This window comes from Bufo bufo, chromosome 1 (assembly GCF_905171765.1).
Source record: "Bufo bufo chromosome 1, aBufBuf1.1, whole genome shotgun sequence".
In the NCBI taxonomy this organism is placed as follows: Eukaryota; Metazoa; Chordata; class Amphibia; order Anura; family Bufonidae; genus Bufo; species Bufo bufo.
In genome coordinates, this window is record NC_053389.1 from 835,444,088 (window position 1) to 835,466,940 (window position 22,853).

Sequence of the window (22,853 nt, forward strand, 5' to 3'; positions counted from 1 at the left end):
GGCTTCCGTTTTTTGCGGGTTTGCGGACCGCAAAAAACAGCACAGTCGTGTGCATGAGGCCTTACAGTCCCTAAATAAATAATACTGCAGTAGTAGTTCACTACTCTACGAGGTGTGTGGATTTTTTTTTTTGTGTGTGTGTTGTGGTGGAGGGCGTGATTGCATGCTAGGGTGTGGGAAGGCGGGATCCAGGGGCCCAAGTAAATTCTTGCCCAGGGTCCAATCAATATTAAAGACGGCCCTGCCTATCTGCGTATTCAAAACAATTTAAAACAGGAATCCGAAGTGGGCTTTGGTACTGCACAAGTCCCGCACAAGTTCAGCCGAGACGAAGTTTGGATACGCGGAGCCCATACATTTTATTGCTGTACGAGACAGCATTACCAACGATCTATGATTGAAAGCTTAATTCTCTCAAACCTAGTGGTAAACAAGTCTGCCTTCATGCTCTTCTTTAAACCAGCTTCTCATTATTTGCTAGAAAGTCCCTAAAGTGTCTTAGCATTTGTTAACCCTTTCAACAGTGCTGTGCAAACATAACGCAAATGAATAGGGTATATATCACAACATACATACAACCCTTTAAAGTAAAATAAAGTAAGAAGTTGATGATGATTTTGCATAGGGGAATCAGGGGCAAATGTTCACAAATGTCCAGACTTCAAAGCATCCCTGCTGTAGGGCACTAGTTGTCATATATATTAATTATGACCTAGTCTACAGTCGTGGCCAAAAGTTTTGAGAATGACACAAATATTAGTTTTCACAAAGTTTGCTGCTAAACTGCTTTTGGATCTTTGTTTCAGTTGTTTCTGTAATGTAGTGAAATATAACCGCCTCACGTCCGCCCATAGGATATAAATGTCCTATGGGTGGACGTCTATTTCTGACAGCACGTTTTAGAACGTCCTGTCAGAAATAGCAGCTGCACGCTAATCGTGCAGCTGCTGATCGGGTTGCCCGCTGTCAGTGACAGCAGGGCAACCCTAAGACAAGGCAGGGACAGTGCCCAGGTGTCCCTGCCTTCACGATCGCTGCAGACACAGCGCTCACCGTGACCGGAGTGTGCAGGAGCTGTGTGAGGTCTCTCAGAGACCTCGATCAGCCCTGCTGTGAGGCTGTACAGCGCTGGATTGCTGCTGTACAGCCTCTATAGGGGTGCATTTCCACTGTAACTGGGGCTACTATGTCAGCCCTGCACTGAGGCTGTACAGCGCTGTATACTGCTGTACAGCCTCTCTAGGGGTGTATTTGTCCTGTAACTGGGGCTACTATGTCAGCCCTGCACTGAGGCTGTACAGCGCTGTATACTGCTGTACAGCCTCTCTAGGGGTGTATTTGTCCTGTAACTGGGGCTACTATGTCAGCCCTGCACTGAGGCTGTACAGCGCTGTATACTGCTGTACAGCCTCTCTAGGGGTGTATTTGTCCTGTAACTGGGGCTACTATGTCAGCCCCAGTTACAGGAGAAATCAACTGTGAAAAAAAATGAAAAAGTGAAGCAAATGTCCCCCAGAGGTCTTGTATGACCTTATGGGGGACGAAAAGTGTAAAAAAAAATATATAATAATAAAGGGTTGAAAAAATAAAATAAAATAAAGTTTCACATGTAAAAAAAAAAAAGTTCCCAAGTAAGGAATAAAAAAAAAAAATTAAAAATAGAAAAAATAAAATAAAATAGACATATTAGGTATCGCCGCGTCCGTAAAAACCAGCTCTATAAAAGTATCACATGATCTAACCCCTCGGGTGAACACCGTAAAAAAAAAAAAAAAAAAAAAATGTCAAAACAAGCAATTTTTGTCACCTTGCATCACAAAAGGTGCAACACCAAGTGATCAAAAACGCGTATGTCCCACAAAATAGTACCAATAAAACCGTCACCTCATCCTGCAAAAAATGAGCCCCTACATAAGAAAATCTCTTAAAAAATAAAAAAAACTATAGCTCTTAGAACATGGAGACACTAAAACATCATTTTTTTGGTTTCAAAAATGCTATTATTGTGTTAAAGTGAAACAAATAAAAAAAAGTATACATATTAGGTATTGCCGCGTCCGTAAAAACCAGCTCTATAAAAATATCACATGACCTAACCCCTCGGGTGAACACCATAAAAAACAAAACAAAAAAAAACTGTGTCAAAACAAGCAATTTTTGTCACCTTGCATCACAAAAGGTGCAACACCAAGTGATCAAAAATGCGTATGTCCCACAAAATAGTACCAATGAAACCGTCACCTCATCCCGCAAAAAATGAGCCCCTACATAAGAAAATCTCCCAAAAAATAAAAAAAACTATAGCTCTCAGAACATGGACACATTAAAACATAATTTTTTTGTTTCAAAAATGCTATTATTGTGTAAAACTTTAATTAATGAGAAAAAGTATACATATTGGGTATCGCCACGTCCGTAAAAATCTGCTCTATAAAAATGTCACTTGACAGAACCCCTCAGGTGAACGCTGTAAAAATAAATAAATAGAAACTGTGCTAAAACAACCAATTTTTTGGTCACCTTGCCCCATAAAGTGTTATAATGAATGATCAAAAAATCATATGTACCCAAAAATAGTACTAATAAAACTGGCACCTTATCCCCTAGTTTCCAAAATGGGGTCACTTCTTGGGAGTTTCTACTGTAAGGGTGCATCAGGGGGCTTCAAATGGGACATGGCATCTAAAAACCATGTGGAGTTCCTTTTCTTCTGCGCCCTGCCGTGTGCCCGTACAGCAGTTTACGACCACATGTGGGGTGTTTCTGTAAACCGCAGAATCTGGGTAATAAATATTGAGTTTTGTTTGGCTGTTAACCATCGATGTGTTAAAGAAAAAAATTGATTAAAATGGAAAATCTGCTAAAAAAGTGGAATTTAAAAATTTGATCTCCATTTTCCTTTAATTCTTGTGGAACGCCTAAAGGGTTAACAAAGTTTGTAAAATCGGTTTTGAATACCTTGAGGGGTGTAGTTTCTACAATGGGGTCATTTATGGGGGTATCCACTATGTAGGCCCCACAAAGTGACTTCATACCTGAACTGGTCCTTAAAAAGTGGGTTTTGGCAATTTTCTTAAAAATTTGAAGAATTGCTTCTAAACTTCTAAGCCTCTAACGTCCTAAAAAAATAAAATGACATTTCCAAAATGATGCCAACATAAAGTAGACATATGGGGAATGTTAAATAATAAATATTTTATGAGGTATCACTTTCTGTTTTAAAAGCAGAGAAATTGAAATTTAGAAAATTGCGAATTTTTCTAATTTTTGGGTAAATTTGGGATTTTTTCATAAATAAAGGTGAAATATTTTGACTCAAATTTATGACTATCATGAAGTACAATGTGTCACGAGAAAACAATCTCTGAATGACTTGGATAAATAAAGGCGTTCCAAAGTTATTACCACATAAAGTGAGATATGTCAGTTTTGCAAAATTTGGCCTGGTCAGGAAGGGGGCAAATGGCCCGGATGGCAAGTGGATAATTACACGCACTTCATACGTTTCAAAGGCTTTTATCGACAATTACATGACATTTATGCAAAGAGTCAGTATTTGCAGTGTTGGCCCTTCTTTTTCAGGACCTCTGCAATCCGACTGGGCATGCTCTCAATCAACTTCTGGGCCAATTCCTGACTGATAGCAACCCATTCTTTCATCATCACTTCCCGGAGTTTGTCAGAATTAGTGGGTTTTTGTTTGTCCACCCGCCTCTTGAGGATTGACCACAAGTTCTCAATGGGATTAAGATCTGGGGAGTTTCCAGGCCATGGACCCAAAATGTCAACGTTTTGGTCCCCGAGCCACTTAGTTATCACTTTTGCCTTATGGCACGGTGCTCCATCGTGCTGGAAAATGCATTGTTCTTCACCAAACTGTTGTTGGATTGTTGGAAGAAGTTGCTGTTGGAGGGTGTTTTGGTGCCATTCTTTATTCATGGCTGTGTTTTTGGGCAAAATTGTGAGTGAGCCGACTCCCTTGGATGAGAAGCAACCCCACACATGAATGGTCTCAGGATACTTTACTGTTGGCATGACACAGGACTGATGGTAGCGCTCACCTTTTCTTCTCCGGACAAGCCTTTTTCCAGATGCCCCAAACAATCGGAAAGAGGCTTCATCAGAGAATATGACTTTGCCCCAGTCCTCAGCAGTCTATTCACCATACATTCTGCAGAAGATCAATCTGTCCCTGATGTTTTTTTTGACACCAGGCCATCTTCCAAAAGTCTTGGCCTCACTGTGCGTGCAGATGCGCTCACACCTGCCTGCTGCCATTCCTGAGCAAGCTCTGCACTGGTGGCACTCCGATCCCGCAGCTGAATCCTCTTTAGGAGACGATCCTGGCGCTTGCTGGACTTTCTTGGACGCCCTGAAGCCTTCTTAACAAGAATTGAACCTCTTTCCTTGAAGTTCTTGATGATCCTATAAATTGTTGATTGAGGTGCAATCTTAGTAGCCACAATATCCTTGCCTGTGAAGCCATTTTTATGCAAGGCAATGATGGCTGCATGCGTTTCTTTGCAGGTCACCATGGTTAACAATGGAAGAACAATGATTTCAAGCATCACCCTCCTTTTAACATGTCAAGTCTGCCATTTTAACCCAATCAGCCTGACATAATGATCTCCAGCCTTGTGCTCGTCAACATTCTCACCTGAGTTAACAAGACGATTACTGAAATTATCTCAGCAGGTCCTTTAATGACAGCAATGAAATGCAGTGGAAAGGTTTTTTTTGGGATTAAGTTAATTTTCATGGCAAAGAAGGACTATGCAATTCATCTGATCACTCTGCATAACATTCTGGAGTATATGCAAATTGCTATTATAAAAACTTAAGCAGGAACTTTTCCAATATTTATTTGATTCTCAAAACTTTTGGCCACGACTGTACAAGAGGTCTTGTAGTCAGGTGTTTGGCTAGTCAGTGGTCTGGTGGTCAGGTGCCTGATGGTCAGAAATCTGGTGGTGAGGTGTCTAACAGAGGCCTGGTGGTCAAATGTCTGATAGTCAGTGGTCTAGTGGGCAGGTTTCAGATGGTCAGGTATCTGATGGGCAGGTTTCTAATGGTCAGAGGTCTGGTGGTCAGGTGTTTGATGGTCAGAGGTCTGGTGGTCATGTGTCTAATGGTTGGATGTCTAATGGTCGTGGGTCTGGTGTTCAGGTGTCATATGGTTAGGGGTCTGGTGGTAAGAGCTTCTGGTGTTCAGGTGTCATATGGTCAGGGGTCGATCCAAAGTTCATCTGAGGTCAATATGAAATTCAACCAATGATCTATCTACACATACCGTGAATGGAATTATATCAGATATCTATTCATCATTCATCCACCCATTCATCCATCTATTGATCATGTGTGGTCCATCCGTTGAAAAATTCTCAAGGAACCCGTCCATACACCATAAATGTATTCTATATCCATAATCCACTAACAAGCCATTTAGATATTGGTAATTCACCATCCATTCAATGATCTACTTCACCCATCTAAGAACTATCAAGAACCTATCTATATGAGGTCAGTCAATTGGATGTAGCGGCTGACACATGACATTGTGGCAAAGTAAGACTTGTGGTGATCATTGTGTAGAGACAAGCTATAGGACACATGGAGATCAAGTGAATGGGTTGAGACCTCTTATCTCCGGCTTCTCTCTTTATAGAAATTAAGTGTTGTGGAGCAAGAGAAGATTGATAAACTGATGCTGGAACTTGATGGGACTGAGAACAAATGTGAGTATGAAACAGAAGTACCTAAGATGTGAGGGACGAGCTGTCGACGGGGAAAATATCTGATGTTCTTTTCTTTTTCAGCTAAGTTTGGTGCTAACGCTATCCTGGGGGTGTCACTGGCCGTGTGCAAGGCTGGTGCGGCAGAAAAAGGCGTCCCACTCTACAGGCACATTGCTGACCTAGCAGGAAACCCGGATATCATTCTTCCTGTCCCTGTGAGCATCAATACCAAATACTGTACCCCTAAACCCCACATTAACAATGATCACGGTTCCTTCCCATCTTCTCATTCATTCTAACACCATCCCCCCATCTCCTCATTATCTCTCTATAACCGTCCCCCCATCTCCTCATTATCTCTATCACCGTCCCCCCCATCTCCTCATTATCTCTCTATAACCGCCCCCCCCATCTCCTCATTCTCTCTCTATCCCTGTCCCCCCATCTCCTCATTATCTCTCTATCCCTGTCCCCCCCATCTCCTCATTATCTCTATCACCGTCCCCCCCATCTCCTCATTCTCTCTTTCACTGCCCCCCATCTCCTCATTCTCTCTATCATATCACCCCCAATATCCTTATTCTCTCTCTATCCCCCCCATCATCTCATTCTCTCTCTATGACCGTCCCTTATTCATCTCCTCTATCTCTCTCTATCACCGTCTCCCACTTCTTCATTCTCTCTATCACCCCATCTCCTAATTTTCTCTCTATCACCATATCCCCATCTCCTCATTCCCTCTATCACTTGCCCCCCCCATCCCCTCGTTCTCTCTATCACCGTCTCCCACCTCTTCATTCTCTCTATCACCCTATTCTCCTCATTTTCTCTCTATCACCGTCCCCGCATCTCCTTATTCTCTATTTATTACCGTCCCCTCATCTCCTCATTCTCTCTATATCACCGTCCCCCATCTCCTCATTCTCTCTATCACCGTCCCCCATCTCCTCATTCTCTCTATCACCGCCCCCATCTTCTCATTCTTTCTCTATCACTGTCCCCCCTCATCTCCTCATACACTCTATCACCGTCCCACCATCTCCTCATTTTCTCTATCACTGTCCCTCATCTCCTCATACACTCTATCACCGTCCACCCATCTCCTCATTCTCTCTCTATCACTGTCCCCCCATCTTCTCATTCTCTCTCTATCACCGGCCCCATCTCCTCATTCTTTCTATCACCGTCCCCCCATCTCCTCATTCTCTCTCTATCACCGTCCCCCCATCTCCTCATTCTCTCTATGACCGTCCCCCCATCTCCAGATTTTCTCTATCACCGTCCCCCCATCTCCTCATTCTCTCTATCACCGTCCCCCCATCTCCAGATTTTCTCTATCACCGTCCCCCCATCTCCTCATTCTCTCTATCACCGTCCTCCCCATCTCCATATTTTCTCTATCACCGTCCCCCCATCTCCTCATTCTCTCTATAACCGTTCCCCCCTCATCTCCTCATTCTTTCTCTATCACTGTCCCCCCTCATCTCCTCATACACTCTATCACCGTCCCCCCATCTCCTCATTTTCTCTATCACCGTCCCCCCATCTCCTCATTCCCTCTATCACTTGCCCCCCCCCCATCCCCTCGTTCTCTCTATCACCGTCTCCCACCTCTTCATTCTCTCTATCACCCCATTCTCCTCATTTTCTCTCTATCACCGTCCCCGCATCTCCTTATTCTCTCTTTATTACCGTCCCCTCATCTCCTCATTCTCTCTATATCACCGTCCCCCATCTCCTCATTCTCTCTATCACCGTCCCCCATCTCCTCATTCTCTCTATCACCGCCCCCATCTTCTCATTCTTTCTCTATCACTGTCCCCCATCTTCTCATTCTTTCTCTATCACTGTCCCCCCTCATCTCCTCATACACTCTATCACCGTCCCCCCATCTCCTCATTTTCTCTATCACTGTCCCCCATCTACTCATCCTCTCTATCACTGTCCCCCCATCTTCTCATTCTCTCTCTATCACCGACCCCATCTCCTCATTCTTTCTATCACCGTCCCCCCATCTCCTCATTCTCTCTCTATCACCGTCCCCCCATCTCCTCCTTCTCTCTATCACCGTCCCCCCATCTCCAGATTTTCTCTATCACCGTCCCCCCATCTCCTCATTCTCTCTATCACCGTCCTCCCCATCTCCATATTTTCTATATCACCGTCCACCCATCTCCTCATTCTCTCTATAACCGTCCCCCCTCATCTCCTCGGTCTCTCTATCACAGTCCCTCCAAATCCTCATTCTTTATCACCCCCCCATCTCCTCAATTTCTCTCTATCACCATCCCCCATCTCCTTATTCTCTCTTTATTACCGTCCCCCATCTCCTCATTGTCTCTATCACTGCCCCCATCTTCTCATTCTTTCTCTATCACTGTCCCCCCTCATCTCCTCATACACTCTATCACCGTCCCCCCATCTCCTCATTTTCTCTATCACTGTCCCCCATCTACTAATCCTCTCTATCACTGTCCCCCCATCTCCTCATTCTCTCTCTATCACCACCACCCCCATCTTCTCATTCTCTCTCTATCACCGACCCCATCTCCTCATTCTTTCTATCACCGTCCCCCCATCTCCTCATTCTCTCTCTATCACCATCCCCCATCTCCTCCTTCTCTCTATCACCGTCCCCTATCTCCTCATTCTCTCTATCACCGTCCCCCCATCTCCAGATTTTCTCTATCACCGTCCCCCCATCTCCTCATTCTCTCTATCACCGTCCTCCCCATCTCCATATTTTCTCTATCACCGTCCCCCCATCTCCTCATTCTCTTTCTATCACAGTCCCCCCATCTCCTCGGTCTCTCTATCACTGTCCCTCCAAATCCTCATTCTTTATCACCCCCCCATCTCCTCAATTTCTCTCTATCACCATCCCCCCATTTCCTCATTCTCTCTATGACCGTCCCCTAATCTCCTCATTCTCTATCACTGTCCCCCATCTCTTCCCTATTTTTCTCTATCACTGTCCCCAATCTCCTCATTCTCTCTCTATAACCGTCCCCCCATCTCCTCATTCTCTCTATCATCGTCCCCCATCTCCTCATTCTCTCTATATCACCGTCCCCTCATCTCCTCATTCTCTCTCTATAACCGTCCCCCCATCTCTTCATTCTCTCTATCCCCCCCATCTCCTCATTCTCTCTCTATCACCATCCCCCATCTCCTCATTCTCTCTCTATTACTTTACCCCATCTCCTCCTTCTCTCTATCACCGTCCCCCCATCTACACATTCTCTCTATCATATCCCCCTCAATCTGCCCATTCTCTCTATCACCGTCTATCTCTATCACCGTCCCCCCATCTCCTTATTCTCTCTCAATCACCGTCCACCCATCTCCTCATTCTCTATCACTGTCCCTCTATCTCCTCCTTCTCTCTCTATCACCGTCCCCCCGTCTCCTCATTCTCTCTCTATCACCGTCCCCATCTCCTCATTCTCTCTCTATCAACGTATCAACGTCCCCCCATCTCCTCATTCTCTCTCTATCACCGTCCCCCCATCTCCTCATTCTCTCTCTCTATCCCCCCATCTCCTCATTCTCTCTCTCTATCCCCCCCATTCTCTCTCTATCCCCATCTCCTCATTCTCTATCTCTATCACCGTCCCCCATCTCCTCATTCTCTCTCTATCCCCCCCATCTCCTCATTCTCAATCTACCCCCCATCTCCTCATTCTCTCTCTATCACCGCCCCCCATCTCCTTAATCTCTCTCTATCACCATCCCCCATCTCCTCATTCTCTCTCTATCACCGTCCCCCCCATCTCCTCATTCTCTCTCTATCCCCGTCCCCCCATCTGCTCATTCTCTCTATATCCCTGTCCCCCCCATCTCCTCATTCTCTCTCTATCCCCCTCATCTCCTCATTCTCTCTCTATCCCCCCATCTCCTCATTCTCTCTCTATCCCCCCATCTCCTCATTCTCTCTCTATCCTCCCATCTCCTCATTCTCTCTCTATCCCCGTCCCCCATCTCCTCATTCTCTCTCTATTCCCCCCCTTCTCCTCATTCTCTCTCTATCACCGTCCCCCCATCTCCTCATTCTCTCTATATCACCGTCCCCCCATCTCCTCATTCTCTCTCTATCACCATCCCCCCCCATCTCCTCATTCTCTCTCTATCCCCCCCATCTCCTCATTCTCTCTCTATCCCCCCCATCTCCTCATTCTCTCTATCCCCCCATCTCCTCATTCTCTCTCTATCACCGTCCCCCCATCTCCTCATTCTCTCTCTATCCCCCCCATCTCCTCATTCTCTCTCTATCCCCCCCATCTCCTCATTCTCTCTCTATCACCGTCCCCCCATCTCCTTATTCTCTCTATATCACCGTCCCCCATCTCCTCATTCTCTCTATATCACCGTCCCCCATCTCCTCATTCTCTCTCTATCACCGTCCCCCATCTCCTCATTCTCTCTCTATCACCGTCCCCCCATCTCCTCATTCTCTCTCTATCACCGTCCCCCATCTCCTCATTCTCTCTCTATCACCGTACCCCCATCTCCTCATTCTCTCTCTATCACCGTCCCCCCATCTCCTCATTCTCTCTCTATCACTATCCCCATCTCCTCATTCTCTCTATATCACCGTCCCCCCATCTCCTCATTCTCTCTCTATCACCGTCCCCCATCTCCTCATTCTCTCTCTATCAACGTCCCCCCATCTCCTCATTCTCTCTCTATCAACGTCCCCCATCTCCTCATTCTCTCTCTATCACCGCCGTCCCCCCATCTCCTCATTCTCTCTCTATCACCATCCCCCATCTCCTCATTCTCTCTCTATCACCGTCCCCCCATCTCCTCATTCTCTCTCTATCACCGTCCCCCCCATCTCCTCATTCTCTCTCTATCACTATCCCCATCTCCTCATTCTCTCTATATCACCGTCCCCCCATCTCCTCATTCTCTCTCTATCACCGTCCCCCATCTCCTCATTCTCTCTCTATCAACGTCCCCCCATCTCCTCATTCTCTCTCTATCACCGCCGTCCCCCCATCTCCTCATTCTCTCTCTATCACCATCCCCCATCTCCTCATTCTCTCTCTATCACCGTCCCCCCATCTCCTCATTCTCTCTCTATCACCGCCCCCCCATCTCCTCATTCTCTCTCTATCACCGTCCCCCCATCTCCTCATTCTCTCTATATCACCGTCCCCCATCTCCTCATTCTCTCTCTATCACCATCCCCCCATCTCCTCATTCTCTCTCTATCACCGTCCCCCATCTCCTCATTCTCTCTCTATCACCGTCCCCCCATCTCCTCATTCTCTCTCTATCACCGTCCCCCCATCTCCTCATTTTCTCTCTATCACCGTCCCCCCATCTCCTCATTCTCTCTCTATCACCGTCCCCCATCTCCTCATTCTCTCTCTATCCCTGTCCCCACATCTCCTCATTCTCTCTCTATCACCATCCCCCCATCTCCTCATTCTCTCTTTATCACCGTCCCCCATCTCCTCATTCTCTCTCTATCCCCGACCCCCATCTCCTCATTCTCTTTCTATCACCGTCCCCCATCTCCTCATTCTCTCTCTATCCCCGTCCCCCATCTCCTCATTCTCTCTCTATCACCGTCCCCCCATCTCCTCATTCTCTCTTTATCACCGTCCCCCATCTCCTCATTCTCTCTCTATCCCCGTCCCCCATCTCCTCATTCTCTTTCTATCACCGTCCCCCATCTCCTCATTCTCTCACTATCACCGTCCCCCCCCATCTCCTCATTCTTTCTCTGTCACCGTCCCCCCCATCTCCTCATTCTTTCTCTATCACCGTCCCCCCATCTCCTCATTCTCTCTCTATCATCGCCCCCCCCCCATCTCCTCATTCTCTCTGTATCCCCGTCCCCCCATCTCCTCATTCTCTCTTTATCACCGTCCCCCCATCTCCTCATTCTCTCTCTATCCCCGTCCCCCATCTCCTCATTCTCTTTCTATCACCGTCCCCCCATCTCCTCATTCTCTCTCTATCACCGTCCCCCCATCTCCTCACTCTCTCTCTATCCCCCCATCTCCTCATTCTCTCTTTATCACCGTCCCCCCCATCTCCTCATTCTCTCTATATCACCGTCCCCCCATCTCCTCATTCTCTCTCTATCATCGTCCCCCATATCTCCTCATTCTCTCTCTATCCCCCCCCCCCCCCATCTCCTCATTCCCTCTCTATCACCGTCCCCCCATCTCCTCATTCTCTCTCTATCCCCCCATCTCCTCATTCTCTCTCTATCCCCCCATCTCCTCATTCTCTCTCTATCACCGTCCCCCCCATCTCCTCATTCTCTCTATATCACCATCCCCCATCTCCTCATTCTCTCTCTATCCCCCCCATCTCCTCATTCTCTCTCTATCACCGTCCCCCCCCCATCTCCTCATTCTCTCTATATCACCGTCCCCCATCTCCTCATTCTCTCTCTATCCCCCCATCTCCTCATTCTCTCTCTATCACCGTCCCCCCCCATCTCCTCATTCTCTCTATATCACCGTCCCCCATCTCCTCATTCTCTCTATATCACCGTCCCCCCACCTCCTCATTCTCTCTCTATCACCGTCCCCCATTTCCTCATTCTCTCTCTATCACCGTCCCCCCATCACCTCATTCTCTCTATATCACCATCCCCCATCTCCTCATTCTCTCTCTATCCCCCCCATCTCCTCATTCTCTCTCTATCACCGCCCCCCCCCCATCTCCTCATTCTCTCTATATCACCGTCCCCCATCTCCTCATTCTCTCTATATCACCGTCCCCCATCTCCTCATTCTCTCTATATCACCGTCCCCCTATCTCCTCATTCTCTCTCTCTATCCCCCCATCTCCTCATTCTCTCTCTATATCCCCCCCATTCTCTCTCTATCCCCCCCATCTCCTCATTCTCTCTCTCTAACACCTTCCCCCATCTCCTCATTCTCTCTCTATCCCCCCCATCTCCTCATTCTCTCTCTATTACCGTCCCCCCATCTCCTCATTCTCTCTCTATCACCGTCCCCATCTCATCATTCTCTCTTTATCACCGTCCCCCATCTCCTCATTCTCTCTCTATCACCGTCCCCCCCATCTCCTCATTCTCTCTCTATCCCCCCCATCTCCTCATTCTCTCTCTATCCCTGTCCCCCCATTTCCTCATTCTCTCTATCCCCGTCCCCCATCTCCTCATTCTCTCTCTATTCCCGTCCCCCCCATCTCCTCATTCTCGCTCTATCCCCCCCCCATCTCCTCATTCTCTCTCTTCCCCCCCATCTCCTCATTCTCTCTCTATCCCCGTCCCCCCATCTCCTCATTCTCTCTCTTTCACCGTCCCCCCATCTCCTCATTCTCTCTCTTCCCCCCCATTTCCTCATTCTCTCTCTATCCACGTCCCCCCATCTCCTCATTCTCTCTCTATCACCGTCCCCCCATCTCCTCATTCTCTCTCTATCCCCCCATCTCCTCATTCTCTGTCTATCACCGTCCCCCCCATCTCCTCATTCTCTCTCTATCACCGTTCCCCCTTATCTCCTCATTCTCTCTCTATCCCCCCCATCTCCTCATTCTCTCTCTATCACCGTCCCCCCCATCTCCTCATTCTCTCTCTATCACCGTCCCCCCCATCTCCTCATTCTCTCTCTATCCCCCATCTCCTCATTCTCTCTCTATCACCGTCCCGTCCCCCATCTCCTCATTCTCTCTCGATCCCCCCCATCTCCTCATTCTCTCTCTATCACCGTCCCCCCATCTCCTCATTCTCTCTATATCACCGTCCCCCATCTCCTCATTCTCTCTCTATCACCGCCCCCCCCATCTCCTCATTCTCTCTCTATCCCCGTCCCCCATCTCCTCATTCTCTCTCTATTCCCGTCCCCCCCATCTCCTCATTCTCGCTCTATCACCGTCCCCCCATCTCATCATTCTCTCTCTATCACCGCCCCCCCCATCTCCTCATTCTCTCTCTATCCCCGTCCCCCATCTCCTCATTCTCTCTCTATTCCCGTCCCCCCCATCTCCTCATTCTCTCTCTATCACCGTCCCCCCATCTCATCATTCTCTCTCTATCCCCCCCCCCATCTCCTCATTCTCTCTCTATCACCGTCCTCCCCATCTCCTCATTCTCTCTCTATCACTGTCCCCCCATCTCCTCATTCTCTCTCTTCCCCCCCATCTCCTCATTCTCTCTCTATCCCCGTCCCCCCATCTCCTCATTCTCTCTCTTTCACCGTCCCCCCATCTCCTCATTCTCTCTCTATCCACGTCCCCCCATCTCCTCATTCTCTCTCTATCACCGTCCCCCCATCTCCTCATTCTCTCTCTATCCCCCCATCTCCTCATTCTCTGTCTATCACCGTCCCCCCATCTCCTCATTCTCTCTCTATCACCGTTCCCCCTTATCTCCTCATTCTCTCTCTATCCCCCCCATCTCCTCATTCTCTCTCTATCACCGTCCCCCCCATCTCCTCATTCTCTCTTTATCACCGTTCCCCCCATCTCCTCATTCTCTCTCTATCCCCCATCTCCTCATTCTCTCTCTATCACCGTCCCGTCCCCCATCTCCTCATTCTCTCTCGATCCCCCCCATCTCCTCATTCTCTCTCTATCACCGTCCCCCCATCTCCTCATTCTCTCTCTATCCCCCCCATCTCCTCATTCTCTCTCTATCACCGTCCCCCCATCTCCTCATTCTCTCTATATCACCGTCCCCCCATCTCCTTATTCTCTCTCTATCACCATCCCCCATCTCCTCATTCTCTCTATATCACCGTCCCCCCATCTCCTCATTCTCTCTCTATCACCATCCCCCCATCTTCTCATTCTCTCTCTATCCCCCCCATCTCCTCATTCTCTCTCTATCACCGTCCCCCCCATCTCCTCATTCTCTCTCTATCCCCCCCATCTCCTCATTCTCTCTCTATCACCGTCCCCCCATCTTCTCATTCTCTCTCTATCCCCCCCATCTCCTCATTCTCTCTATATCACCGTCCCCCCATCTCCTCATTCTCTCTCTATCACCGTCCCCCCATCTTCTCATTCTCTCTCTATCACCCCCATCTCCTCATTCTCTCTATATCACCGTCCCCCCATCTCCTCATTCTCTCTCTATCACCGTCCCCCCATCTTCTCATTCTCTCTCTATCCCCCCCATCTCCTCATACTCTCTCTATCACCGTCCCCCCCATCTCCTCATTCTCTCTCTATCACCGCCCCCCCCCCCATCTGCTCTTTAATCTTGTCGTGTTTTCCGTTTCTTCTCAGGCATTCAATGTCATTAATGGCGGTTCACACGCAGGAAACAAGCTGGCGATGCAGGAGTTCATGATCCTGCCTGTGGGGGCATCAACCTTTCGGGAGGCCATGCGCATTGGGGCAGCATTATTATACAGTCATGTGACCATTATCAGTATATATCAGTATTATTATACAGTCATGTGACCATTATCAGTGTATATCAGTATTATTATACAGTCATGTGACCATTATCAGTATATATCAGTATTATTATACAGCCATGTGATCATTATCAGTATATATCAGTATTATTATACAGCCATGTGATCATTATCAGTATATATCAGTATTATTATAGTCATGTGACCATTATCAGTATATATCAGTATTATTATACAGTCATGTGATCATTATCAGTATATATCAGTATTATTATAGTCATGTGACCATTATCAGTATATATCAGTATTATTATACAGTCATGTGATCATTATCAGTATATATCAGTATTATTATACAGCCATGTGATCAGTACTTTGCATTATTGTTACATAGTCATGTGATCCATATCTCCCTCTTCAGGGCAACATGTCTATTCAGAAGATTCATGCTCGGGAGATCTTGGACTCCAGGGGTAACCCTACTGTAGAGGTGGACCTGTACACTGGGAAAGGTGCGTCTATATCATTCATATACCCAAAATACAAAAGGAGAGCCAATAAGATTAGGGTCAATATCCTGGAGGTGCAGCACAGAGTATTTCAGGATATAGATTGCTATCTGTTGTGCAGGTTCTTACATGATGCCCTCAATACTGCAGGTCTGTTTCGGGCAGCCGTCCCCAGTGGCGCCTCAACTGGAATCTATGAAGCCCTGGAGCTCAGAGATGGGGACAAATCCCGATATCTGGGAAAAGGTGAGGTGGACATGGTGGTCAGCCCAGAGACTCTCACTCTCCATTATCATTCATACTCTACATGTTCTGTAACCACTACTACTCCCAACAGGTGTCCAGAAGGCCGTGGAGCACATCAACAAGACTATCGTCCCAGCCTTGTTAGAGAAGGTAGGTGAGATCACAGCAAATACACTGGTGGTCCGGGCTTGGTGGTCAAAGGTCTGGTGGTCAGGTGTCTGGATAGTCACAGGTCTGGATAGTCTGAGGTCTGGATAGTCTGAGGTCTGGATAGTCTGAGGTCTGGATAGTCTGAGGTCTGGTGATCAGATGTTTGATTGTCAGGGTTCTAGTGGTCAGGTTTCTGATGGTCAGATTGCAGTGGCCGGGTTTGGGGTGGCCGCAACACTATGCTGAGTCCTCTGGACACCATCAAGGTGTCACCCCGTGTTGCTGCTCTCCGGAAGGGATGGTAAGGTGTGGTGCACCCCAGTAGGAAATGAGTCCAGAGAGTCAGGGTCTGCAGTAACCAGGGTGCTTCTTTACTGGAGGAATTCAGGTGCAAAACAATACAGGCGAGGCATAGGGCTGGCTTCTCCAGTCTCCTCCCTGAGACGAGGCATAGGGCCGGCTTCTCCAGTCTCCTCCCTGAGACGAGGCATAGGACTGGCATCTCCAGTCTCCTCCCTGAGATGAGGCATAGGACCAGCTTCTCCAGTCTCCTCCCTGAGACGAGGCATAGGACTGGCATCTCCAGTCTCCTCCCTGAGATGAGGCATAGGGCCAGCTTCTCCAGTCTCCTCCCTGAGACGAGGCATAGGGCTGGCTTCTCTAGTCTCCTCCCTGAGATGAGGCATAGGGCTGGCTTCTCTAGTCTCCTCCCTGAGATGAGGCATAGGGCTGGCTTCTCCAGTCTCCTCCCTGAGATGAGGCATAGGACTGGCTTCTCCAGTCTCCTCCCTGAGACGAGGCATAGGGCTGGCATCTCCAGTCTCCTCGCTGAGATGAGGCATAGGGCTGGCTTTTCTAGTCTCCTCCCTGAGATGAGGCATAGGGGTGGCTTCTCCAGTCTCCTCAATGAGACGAGACATAGTGCTGGCTTCTCTAGTCTCCTCCCTGAGATGAGGCATAGGGCTGGCATCTCCAGTCTCCTCCCTGGCAGAAGAAGGGTTTGATACTGAGGAAAGGCCTGAGCTTAGCTGTCCCTCTCTCTCTCAGAAGGCTGGTACCCCTGGTCAAAGGCTTGAGGTCCAGGGTCTGTGGCAGAGTATCCCCGTCACACCGTCTTCTTCTGGTCACTCATGCAGACTGGCAGAGTCTTCTCTTCTAAGCACTAATCACTAACTGAAGAACACCAGGGGCTTTGCTCTCCTTATACACAGTTTCTGGCTGAACTAGAACCTTCTAGCGGGAGGGGTGGAGTGGAGAAACTCAGCACAAATAAATACAATGTTACACTTTCCGTCTCTCATAGACTTACATTAGAGCAGGGGTGCACAACCTTTTCTGGTTGGGGGCCACGTTGTGAGCCTGAACCAATTCCAAGGGCCGAAAATAAAACTTAAAGGGGTATTACCAACCGAAATACAATTTTTATGGCATATTGAACATACAGTATATATCATAAATGTCTAGTTACACTTCTAGTACTCCCATCTAATGGGAAAATACATGAAAGATACATGTGAGCAGCCACAAGACATAGATATACATCTACATATATATCTGTTACCAGATGATTGGGGGCCGCACAGAATGGTATCAAGGGCCGCATGTGGCCCCCAGGGCGCAGGTTGTGCATCCCTGCATTAGAGCTTCAATGATACTCAATGGCAATGGCACAATGGTAATTAGGCTTGAGCGAATCGAGCTTCAGACCATAGATCTGAAGTCCATTCATTAACCCCTTCCCAACCAGCGCCGTAATAGTATGGCGCTGCGGGAAGTGACTTTCCGACCAGCGCCGTAATACTACAGCGCTCTGATCGGTCGGGTGCAGGAGCTGCGCCCCCGCCCGATCAGCTGCAGGGGACTGGCTGTTCCTTTTAGCCAGACCCCTGCTGTATGCGCCGGCATCGGCATCAGCGCGGACCGCAGCACGTGCACCCCCGTCCCCATCGGGTCCCCGTGCTGCCTTCCTTCGGCATCGTGGCTGCCTTCCCTGTTAGCCTGTGAAATCTCACAGGCAGGAAGGCTGTAAGTGTATTACAGTGAGTAATACACTTACAGCCAATGTATTACAATACAAAAAATAAGGTTAGGTATTGCCGCATCCGTATCGACCAGCTCTATAACAATATCACATGATCCACCCTGTCAGGTGAATGCAGTAAAAAAAACACAAAATGCCAAAACAGCCATTTTTTGGTCACCTTTCCTCACAAAAAGTGTAATACCAAGCGATCAAAAGGCATATGTACCCCAAAATGGTACCAATCAATCCGTCATCTCATCCTGCAAAAATTGAGACCCTATCTAAGACAATCATCCAAAAAATAAAAGAAATTGGGCCGTCAGAAAATGGCAACACAAAAACAAGATTTTAATCTGTTAAAAAATAATAGACATATTGGGTATCACCGCGTCCGTAACAACTTGCTCTATAAAATATGACATGAGATGCCCCCTCAGGTGAATTCTGTAAAAAAAACTAAGCCTCACCTTGCCTTACAAAAAGTCTAATACCAAGCGATCAAAAAATTCTTATGTACCCTAAAATGGTACCAATGAAAAGATCACTTCATCCTGCAAAAAATGAAGCCCCCACAAAGGACAATCACTCAAAAAATAAAAATCAATGGTGCCCATAAACCAATCCATCCAAATGTGCGCTGCAAAAGCAATATGGTGCTCCTTCCATTCTGAGTCCTGCCATGTGCCCCCCCCCCCCCCCCCCCCCAGCAGTTTACCACCACATATGGGGTGTTGCCGTATTCAGGAGAAAATGGGTAACAAATTATGGGTGCTTTTTCTCCTGTTACCCCTTGTAAAAATGAAAAATTTGGGGCTAAAGTATAATTTTATTGGAAGAAATGAAAGTTTTCATTTTCACAGCCAAGTGTTTCCAAATTCCGTAAAACGTCAGGGTCTCTTCACATACAAAATGTTGCCCAATACCCATTCTAGCCAAATCTGCCTCCATATGGCGCTCCTTTCCTTCTGACCACTGCCATGTGCCCCGACAGCAGTTTACTACCACATATGGGGTATTTCTGTAAAATTTGATTAACATGAAAAATCTGCATAAAACATGAAATTTTGAAATTTCACCTCCATTTTCCTTTAATTCTTGTGGAACATCTAAAGGGTTAACAAAGTTTGTAACATCAGTTTTGAATAATTTGAGGGGTTTCTAAAATGGGGTAATTTATGGGTGGTTTCCATTATGTAAGCTCCTCAAAATCACTTTATATCTGAATTGGTGCTTAAAAAAATCGTTTTGAAAAATTTGAAAAATGGCTTCTAAACTTCTAAGGCCTAGTTCACACGAACGCAATACACGGCCACAGTTCCGTGTGCATTCCGCATCATGGATGCGGACCCATTCACGTTAATGGGTCCGCAAATCCGGAATTGCGGAACGGCCGCACGGAACGGGATCCCTCGGAAGCACTACGGAGTGCTTCCGTGGGGTTGCGTCCCGTACTTCCGTTCCGCAAAAAGATAGAACATGTCCTATCTTTTTGCGGAACGGCCGGCGATCGTGCATTACGGCCCGCAATTTGCAGCACGGGCACGGATCACGGGTCACGGGCACGGGTCACACTCGGCCTAAGTCTTCTAATGTTCTAAAAAAAGAAAATGACAATTACAAAATGATCCCAACATAAAGCAGACATATGGGGAACGATGACTGATAACTATTTTATGAGGCACTACTATCTGTCTTAGGCCTCATGCACACGACCGTATTTTTTTGCGGTCCGCAAAAACGGGTTCCGTTTTGCCGTGATCCGTTTTTTCGTCCGTGGGTCTTCCTTGATTTTTGGAGGATCCACGTACATGAAAAAAAAGTCGTTTTGGTGTCCGCCTGGCCGTGCGGAGCCAAACGGATCCGTCCTGAATTACAATGCAAGTCAATGGGGACGGATCCGTTTGACGTTGACACAATATGGTGCAATTTCAAACGGATCCGTCCCCATTGACTTTCAATGTAAAGTCAGGAGTTAATATACCATAGGATCGGAGTTTTCTCCAATCCGATGGTATATTTTAACTTGAAGCGTCCCCATCACCAGGGGAACGCCTCTATGTTAGAATATACCGTCCGATTTGAGTTACATCGTGAAACTCAAATCCGACAGTATATTCTAACACAGAGGCGTTCCCATGGTGATGGGGACGCTTCAGGTTAGAATATACTAAAAGAACTGTGTACATGACTGCCCCCTGCTGCCTGGGGAAGCCCCCCCCCCCCCCTGTAGTTAACACATTGGTGGCCAGTGCGGCCGGCCCCCCCCCCTCCCTCCCCTGTAGTTAACTCATTGGTGGCCAGTGGGCCCCCCTCCCTCCCCTGTAGTTAACTCATTGGTGGCCAGTGCGGCCGGCCCCCCTCCCTCCCCTGTAGTTAACTCGTTGGTGGCCAGTGGGCCCCCCTCCCTCCCCTGTAGTTAACTCATTGGTGGCCAGTGCGGCCGGCCCCCCTCCCTCCCCTGTAGTTAACTCGTTGGTGGCCAGTGGGCCCCCCCTCCCTCCCCTGTAGTTAACTCGTTGGTGGCCAGTGGGCCTTCTCCCCTCCCTCCCCCTCCTAATTAAAATCTCCCCCCTATCATTGGTGGCAGCGGAGTGTACCGATCGGAGTCCCAGTTTAATCGCTGGGGCTCCGATCGGTAACCATGGCAACCAGGACGCTACTGCAGTCCCGGTTGCCATGGTTACTTAGCAATTTGTAGCAGCATTATACTTACCTGTGAGCTGCGATGTCTGCGTCCGGCCGGGAGCTCCTCCTACTGGTAAGTGACAGGTCATGTCACTTACCAGTAGGAGGAGCTCCCGGCCGGACGTCACTTACCAGTAGGAGGAGCTCCCGGCCGGACGCAGACATCGCAGCTCACAGGTAAGTATAATGCTGCTACAAATTGCTAAGTAACCATGGCAACCGGGACTGCAGTAGCGCCCTGGTTGCCATGGTTACCGATCGGAGCCCCAGCGATTAAACTGGGACTCCGATCGGTACACTCCGCTGCCACCAATGATAGGGGGGAGATTTTAATTAGGAGGGGAGGGAGGGGAGAAGGCCCACTGGCCACCAACGAGTTAACTACAGGGGAGGGAGGGGGGCCCACTGGCCACCAACGAGTTAACTACAGGGGAGGGAGGGGGGCCCACTGGCCACCAATGAGTTAACTACAGGGGAGGGAGGGGGGCCGGCCGCACTGGCCACCAATGTGTTAACTACAGGGGGGGGGGCTGCCCCCTGCTGCCTGGCAGCACCTGACAGGCAGCAGGGTGCAGTCATGTACACAGTTCTTTTAGTATATTCTAACCTGAAGCGTCCCTATCACCATGGGAACGCCTCTGTGTTAGAATATACTGTCGGTTCTGAGTTTTCACGAAGTGAAAACTCAGCTATGAAAAAGCTTTTATGCAGACGGATCTTCGGATCCGTCTGTATAAAAACTAACCTACGGCCACGGATCACGGACACGGATGCCAATCTTGTGTGCATTGACTTGAATGGGTCCGTGAACCGTTGGCCATGAAAAAAATAGGACAGGTCATATTTTTTTCACGGCCAGGAAACGGATCATGGATGCGGCTGCAAAACGGTGCATTTTCCGATTTTTCCACGGACCCATTGAAAGTCAATGGGTCCGCGAAAAAAAACGGAAAACGGCACAACGGCCACGGGTGCACACAACGGTCGTGTGCATGAGGCCTTAAAAGTAGAGAAATTTAAATTTAGAACATTGTGAATTTTTCTAAATGTTTGGTAAATTTGGGATTTTCTTATAAATAAAGGAAAAATATATTGACTCAAATTTACCACTGTTGTGAAGTACAATGTGTCACGAGAAAACAGTCTCAGAATGGCCTGTATAAGTAAAAGTGTTCCCAAGTTATTACCACATAAAGTGACACATGTCAGATTTGCAAAAAATGGCCTGGGCAGGAAGGTGAAAACTGGCCCGGGGTAGAAAGGGTTAAATAACTTAGTTGTTAATGCTGTTTCCATACAGCATTAAAATGTATGGGCTGGGGGCGCATGCGCGAGGCTTACGGAGCAGACATGTCTCTGTGAGCTCCGCTCCGACCGCCGGTAATTACCCTATATTAGCGCAGTTCATTCGGCTCCACAAGCCCTGAGAAAACATGCAGGGGTCGCAGAAGAACTCCCGAAGCAAGAGAGGATTGATAAAACCCGGGAACACCACTCACAGCACATACCATACCGGAGATCTTCCGGGCCACGAGACACTCCATCATGGCCGACAACGCGGCACCTCCTGCGAGCCCGGCCTCTTCAACTGAGAATGAGCCTATCGTGGATACAGGCTCCTCACAATCGGGTCAGGCAGAACTTTATGCCAATATTGCAGCTCTCTTCAAAACTGAGCTGACCCAGGCGGTCGCAGAGTTCTCCCGCCAGATTAATGAACTGGGAAACAGAGTTTCTGACCTGGAGTCCAGAACGGATGATCTAGCTGATGCCGTGGGCGCTGACAGAGAGGATATCGACGCACATTCACTCCAGCTTCAGGCCCTCGAGTCAAAGATTGAAGATCTGGAGAACAGATCAAGAAGAGGGAACCTACGTATAAGAGGGTTACCTGAATCCTTCCAGGACATATCGAGCACAGTAAGTGCATTATTCATAGCTTTACTTCCCCAGACCCAACCGAGTCAGCTACGAATGGATAGGATCCATAGAGCGCTGGGGAAGCCGCGTATCCCTGACACTCCCAGGGACGTGGTTTTAAAGTTACACTACCCGGAGACAAGAGACATGATCTTGAATGCGGCGCGAAATATGGCGGCCTTACCCGATCTCCCGCCAGAAGTGCACATCTATGCCGACCTAGCGCCCA

The 22,853-nt window shown here is 48.1% G+C and overlaps 1 protein-coding gene across 1 annotated transcript; it reads left to right on the plus strand.

The window, feature by feature from the left end:
• Window positions 1-5,555: 5,555 nt before the first annotated feature.
• Window positions 5,556-16,104, plus strand: LOC120990556 (beta-enolase-like). The gene is made up of 6 exons (XM_040419444.1): window positions 5,556-5,735; window positions 5,817-5,950; window positions 14,958-15,089; window positions 15,486-15,603; window positions 15,751-15,846; window positions 15,938-16,104. The coding sequence occupies exons 1-6, from the start codon at window positions 5,705-5,707 to the stop codon at window positions 16,102-16,104; spliced, it is 678 nt and encodes a 225-aa protein (XP_040275378.1). The 5' UTR covers window positions 5,556-5,704.
• Window positions 16,105-22,853: the final 6,749 nt, after the last annotated feature.

What these genes read in the sequence shown, in the direction of transcription:
- LOC120990556 (XM_040419444.1), top strand. Translation starts at nt 5,705, where the DNA reads ATGCTGGAACTTGATGGGACTGAGAACAAAT. An exon ending in TGATGGGACTGAGAACAAAT is followed by an intron (nt 5,736 to 5,816) that starts GTGAGTATGAAA and finishes TTTCTTTTTCAG; the next exon opens with CTAAGTTTGGTGCTAACGCT. An exon ending in GGACCTGTACACTGGGAAAG is followed by an intron (nt 15,604 to 15,750) that starts GTGCGTCTATAT and finishes TCAATACTGCAG; the next exon opens with GTCTGTTTCGGGCAGCCGTC.